Genomic DNA, 5,701 nt, shown 5'->3' on the forward strand with positions numbered 1-5,701 from the left:
GGGACCTTTCTTTGTGGAGTTTGCATGTTCTCCCCGTGCATGCGTGGGTTTTCACCGGGGACTCCGGCTTCCTCCCACCGTCCAAAAACATGCTTCATAGGTTAATTGGTGACTCTAAATTGGCCCTAGGTGTGAGTGTGAGAGTGGATGTGTGTGTGATTGAGGCCCTGCGACAGACTGGCGACCTGTCCAGGGTGTACCCCGCCTTCGCCCATCAGTAGCCGGGATAGGCTCCGGCACCCCGCGACCCCGAAAGGGAAGAAGCGGCCAAGAAGATGGATGGATGGATGAGTTTATAAATTCATGCCTGTGAGTTTATACACTTCTTAAATCATTTGAGGGTTTTGGTTGAATTCTTTTCTGCATTTGGAGCAACTGACCCATTAGGATCAATATACCAAACAACAATACTCCAGGTGATAAAACAGTAGTTTAAAATAATCTACAAAATATTGATGATAGAAGTGCAACAAACCATGAATCAAAGCAGAACAATCGCATGAATAATGAACCTGGACTTTTTAATGTACCACTGATCTTCTAGTAACTAAAACAAATTCTTTCCTAACTTGTTCCTACTGGCTGAAAGCCACACTCCTCATCTGTACTGGCTTGTATTTTCTGTTCTTGAAACAACTACTATGAAGTCAAGTACTATATATGAGCCAGTATTCTTCATAAAACACATTCCTGTGGCATAGATGCAACCGTCCAGCGACTAAAATCCACCATTTCTTTAGTAAAATATCCTGTTCTACTGTAGACTCAGATGTTCTGGGCAGTGTGTTCTTTGGCTGAACAGCTGGTTATCATGTAGATCTGACTGTTAAATAGTCTTTATCTCTGCTGCTGCTCTCCGGTCCTTCACCTCACCCACCTAAATCTAAAAAGTACTTCTTGAAAGTATGAAACTCCCGTAGAAACGTTTTCTTGTCTGTTTACATTTGCAGTGTCAAATGTTGAATATTTCAAATCAGAAGAATTTGTGTTGAGATTCATGATAAGAGTCCAAATGTCAATTGGCAGGAAGGGACGATGCCTCTGGTTCCAGATTGGCAGCGGGAAGTATCCCGCCTCTTCACTTCCTCTTTCCTTGTCTGCATCCTCTTCCTGTTCCACTGTTGTCGGGGACATTTTTGTTCAAGCAGAAGAGAGCTAAAAGGCAGAAAAAGAAATGTTAAAAAAAAGAAGAAAACGCAACACTGTAATGACTTTTGTTAAAGCTATAGTTTTTAAATCAGGGATTATCGGATGCTTCCTTCAACAAAGTGGTTCATCTGTTCAACAGCCGGTTGTTTTTACAGTCTAAGGTCAGGATGAACGTGACAGTAGAAGACCCTAATTCATTGAAAACCTGATGGTCCTGGATCCAGCTCATGATGTACCAAACAAGGTTGAGATGTCTTAACCCTTGTGGTATATTATGAGGTCCAGTTGACCCTAGCCTTACATTGACGTGTTTTCTGTCCCATGACAAATATGGACAAAAGTGGACAGGATTTCATGTCTACCATGGATACCAGTGTCTTATGAGGTCCAGATGACCCCACTCCCAATGTCAACATACCAAGGATACCACAAGGGTTAAAGTCCCACTCCAATCGTCTTTTGATCTATTACAATCTATTACAAAAGCATTCCCAGTTGTCTTTTAATTAGGATTGTGCCCTTTTTGACCAGATCATAAACATTGCGTGCCCTGACTTCCCATCATCCCTTTGTTTACACGCTCTCCCACTAGCTTACAGCCTTCAAAACCCCAATCTAACATTGCTGGTGCAACAAAAATGGCGAGCAATATTGGCGTTACCCATCAATACAGGTTTGATCCACAGAGCAGCACTAGTTTATCAGAACTATTTTGGGAGTATTTGCACTGCCTCCCTTATCTACAAGTGGATGCATCAGAATGTAGCAGAGCAGGGTGCTTGTGGCCTACCCCAGTGTATTTTCTACCTATCAAATACATTCTTCAGCAGTATTTTTTCATTGATTCACAACGGTTTGAATAAATAAATAACTCAGAAATGCAGTTTTGAGTCAGAAAAATGCCACAAGAACATGTTAAAACACCATTTTCATCAGAGTGGGTCTTAAAACGTACACTATTACGCTCTCCCACATAGATGTAAACACTCTCTCAATGATATCTTACTATAGGCAGGATGCCCAGAATCCTGGAGTCTGGTCTAGGGAACAAGCCGAGCTGCATTCACCATTCTCGACGCGCTGTCTGCCATAATGCAAACAAGGTGCTCTTTGTTAAGATCCCAGCTGGCAAGCGTCTCTGGTAGACCAGCTGCAATGTTTTTCCACAGTGCGCCTGCCTGTGAAGAAGGCGTGGGTTCATAGTTCTCATTAATGAAATGTACTGTCAAGCTCTGATAGGGTCACGTGGTGCTGCTTGACCTCCTATCAGCCATAGTATCAAAGAACGCAGTGGTCCTCCACTCCTATGGGACTTCTGCGTTGCATGCAGATTTATAGGAAAACCTTATGAGACAAGATAAAGACAACTAGAATATATCTCGGGGTTTTTTTCCAGTTTTGTGGCCAGACTGACTGAGAGTCATACTTTGTATAGATTCGTTCCTGGATCATCTTCTTCACAAATAAAATACATTCAATCAGAGGGAAATTTTGGGACAACCTCACAAAAACTGAATCTAATGGTTTGTTTTAGGAACCACACCTTCAATAATCGCTCAACCAGGATGCGCTTAAGTCACGTCTGGTTTCTTGAGCACTCTGAACTCCTGAACAAGCATCAATAAAATCTTCTGGTAACTTGTCTCTTGAATCCAATTCCAACTATCAATGATGCCAACAAGGCAGAGCTCTGCTGCTTCCAGACGGAGAAAGAACAGCTCATCTTCATGGACCTTAACAATCAGAGCAGTTTAGAAATCATTCCAAAAGGGATACCAGACTCTTCCTAAGGATTCATCGGTGCAAAAGCACTGCAAACACCTGAGGGGGCGCTGTGTAAACAAGTCTGCGCCTCAATGGTAAAGACTGCTGCATCACCAGACCTTTGCTTGTGTTAGTTTTTTACAGAATACGGACCAGACTACACCCTGGAAATCAGTCCAAGCTGTAGACCAGACCGCAACGACAGTAAGCACCTGGAGCAGGTCACCAGAACCATCAGAGGTGTGTGAAGTCTGCACTGCTTGTGTGTTTGTGTATCCTTGTGTATTCTGTCTATTGGCGGTAAGAACCCAGAAATCACATTATGTTGGGTATAAATCAGGTTGTAGGAGATTTGTGACGTACACACAAACAAGTGAACCCCCTCTAGAATGGTCGTCTGTCTCCTTATCCTCAACCTCTCATGCAGGTTTAGTGCGACCAAACCCTGACAATCCTGGATCACTTCCATTGTTTATGAAAGACTCAAACTCACTACAGCTCAAAGTCATTCTCAGACTTTTCCCTGGTTTGTCTTTCCATTTTTATTGACACTTTTGTATTTGTTCACGTGTGTTTCTGTGCATGTGTGCACATCGTCACCTCTGTGAGCCCAAAATAAAAACGATTGAAGTTGACAAGGAACCAAAAGGGATCTCCAAGAACAATCGAAGCTTATCAATACCTATGAAAATAGTAACACAGCCCCTCTGCTGTAAGACAGGAAAGGTAAGATAATGCGGAACGAGGTGTGTGTTATCAGAAAGTAAAGGCATACGTGAAACGGGGGACGGTTACTTTCACAAAGTCTGTTCATTTTGTATTTTAGTCAGTTTATATCGTAGTCCCTTATGAAAGAAGTAATCAATTATTAGTGCTTTAATTTGGTTATTTTTTAGGTTTCAATTTCACAAGATGTAGACTCTACGCGTTGTCATGGTAATAGCTAGTCTGCACCAACCTCACTCTGCAGCAGAGGAGGAAAGTAGCATATCTAAAGATCATGATAAGTTAAACAAAGCATCAGTTCACAGGGAAAGTTCATCTGTTCCTGCTAGTTTTTGTCCACACGATGAAGCAAAAGTTTGTTCTTGAGGAAATATCCACCAATAACTCATCATTAAAAGGGATCAACAATTTATTTATTTCATTAAAATAATAGTAAAATTATGCATCAACGTGTAAGTAAGTAGAAAAGATAGAGAAGGAAATAGGTCAAATTAAATTGTGGTTGATGGTATTTGATAGAACCATAGAACCATTTGACGGACAGATCTTTTCTACTGTCTTGCTGTTAATAACCGGGAGGTACCACTGGTAGGTATCATGGGCGGTAGGGTGGTACGTAGTACGGCGGTAGGGCGGTTGACTCTTGATCAGGCGGGTTCAATTCCCACCTTGTGTTGAAGTGTCCTTGGGCATGAGACCTAACTCCAAATTGCCTCTTGTGGGAGGTTGGCGCCAGTGTTCGGCAGCTGAGCCACCCCCAGTGTGTGAATGGGTGAATGGGTCTGTGACTGTGAAGCGCTTTGGGCCCTCGAAGGTGGGTAGGAAGCGCTATACAAGTATACACCATTTTACCACAATAACGGAACATTCAGGTTTTATGAGTGGAACTTTTTTTTTTTGGATCCATGATCACTTTTCAATAGACACTATGCACCCAGTCAGAACCAAACATTCACTAGGACCATGGTATAAACCATCACAACATCCATTCCTCTTTGAACCATCAGAACCGTAGAGAGAAGAACCTGAACAGAACTCTTTGAGTCACTCAGAGCTGAGTCTGTTCTACCTTTCATGTTCGGATAACCAATCAGCTTCACCTCGTTGCCTTTACACCTATTCTATAGCCAATCCAAACCTCCCCGTTTATCTATAAGCTCCAGTTTGATCTAAATGCTCATGTGTGGTAGTTCTATTTCATTACTTTCCGTGCTGTGTCGTACTTTTCTAGAACCCTCTATTGCTGTAGGTCCAACCGTGCAGACTCTCTGCATTGCAGTGTGGTCAGACTCTAGGCTGTTGATTTATGAAAGTGTTTGTGACTCATAATTCAAAATAAAATTCAATGTTGGAAATGCGGTTTCATTTTCAAAATGTACCTGCATTACTTGTCTCTTAAATAAAAATGAAAAAGCAATTCTCTGAACGTCTTTTTCTATTTCTTGTTCATCACCACTCATTCTGTGACTTACTTAAAATGATAAAGAAAATGGCATTTGATAGTTCATTTTAAAAAAGTTCTTTGGTAAATTTGTACTAAAATTCAGTTAGAAATATCAAATTTAAAAATTGAAATGCATAAACAGAAATGCTTTTTCATATTGTTGATTTCTTTATTTCTTTCACAATTTTTTAAGGAAAAATGCAGGTACATTTTAAAAATGAAAAAGCATTTTAATATTGACTTTTATTTTGAATAATGAGTTACAAACGCTTCCATGTGTGTCTGTTGTGTCCAAAGAACGGCAACAATGGATTTTATTCCTTCAAAACGGAGCTGAAATAGAGCCGACTGAACTCTTTTTACCTAATGGCAGCAGCAGCGTGGTCAGCGTTAATTAACCCTTTGACTTCAAGGCTTAATTAAGTTAGAAACGTGAGACCCAGCAGCTCTACCACCACCTCAGGTCTTTCTGATGCTGTGACGAGACAGTAAAGCTTGCCCACTGTTTTTTGTTTTTGTGTATGTGGGTTTTTTCAAGTGCCCCCCCTCCCCCCTCACTGTTGTTTTTTTCTTTTTTTTTTCTACAGGGAATTTGAAGAATGTTGTTTAGGACCCGGC

At 41.2% G+C, this 5,701-nt stretch overlaps 1 protein-coding gene and 1 long non-coding RNA gene across 3 annotated transcripts in view; one reads left to right on the top strand and one right to left on the bottom strand.

The window, feature by feature from the left end:
* The window catches only part of hdac8 (histone deacetylase 8), a gene marked incomplete at its 3' end in the record, with an annotated part of 14,595 nt that extends 8,894 nt beyond the window's left edge, over nt 1-5,701 (top strand). For both annotated transcript variants that reach the window (XM_024287482.1, XM_024287483.2), the window contains 2 exon segments: nt 3,048-3,153; nt 5,671-5,701. In XM_024287482.1, the coding sequence (XP_024143250.1) occupies nt 3,048-3,153; nt 5,671-5,693 (129 nt within the window).
* LOC112155686 overlaps nt 277-5,701 on the bottom strand; it is a 14,905-nt gene continuing 9,480 nt past the window's right edge. The window contains exon 4 of the long non-coding RNA XR_002920831.2: nt 277-1,155. This is a non-coding gene — a long non-coding RNA (uncharacterized LOC112155686). The remainder of the gene's footprint in view (nt 1,156-5,701) is intronic.

Source organism: Oryzias melastigma, linkage group LG18 (genome assembly GCF_002922805.2).
Source record: "Oryzias melastigma strain HK-1 linkage group LG18, ASM292280v2, whole genome shotgun sequence".
Lineage (NCBI taxonomy): Eukaryota > Metazoa > Chordata > Actinopteri > Beloniformes > Adrianichthyidae > Oryzias > Oryzias melastigma.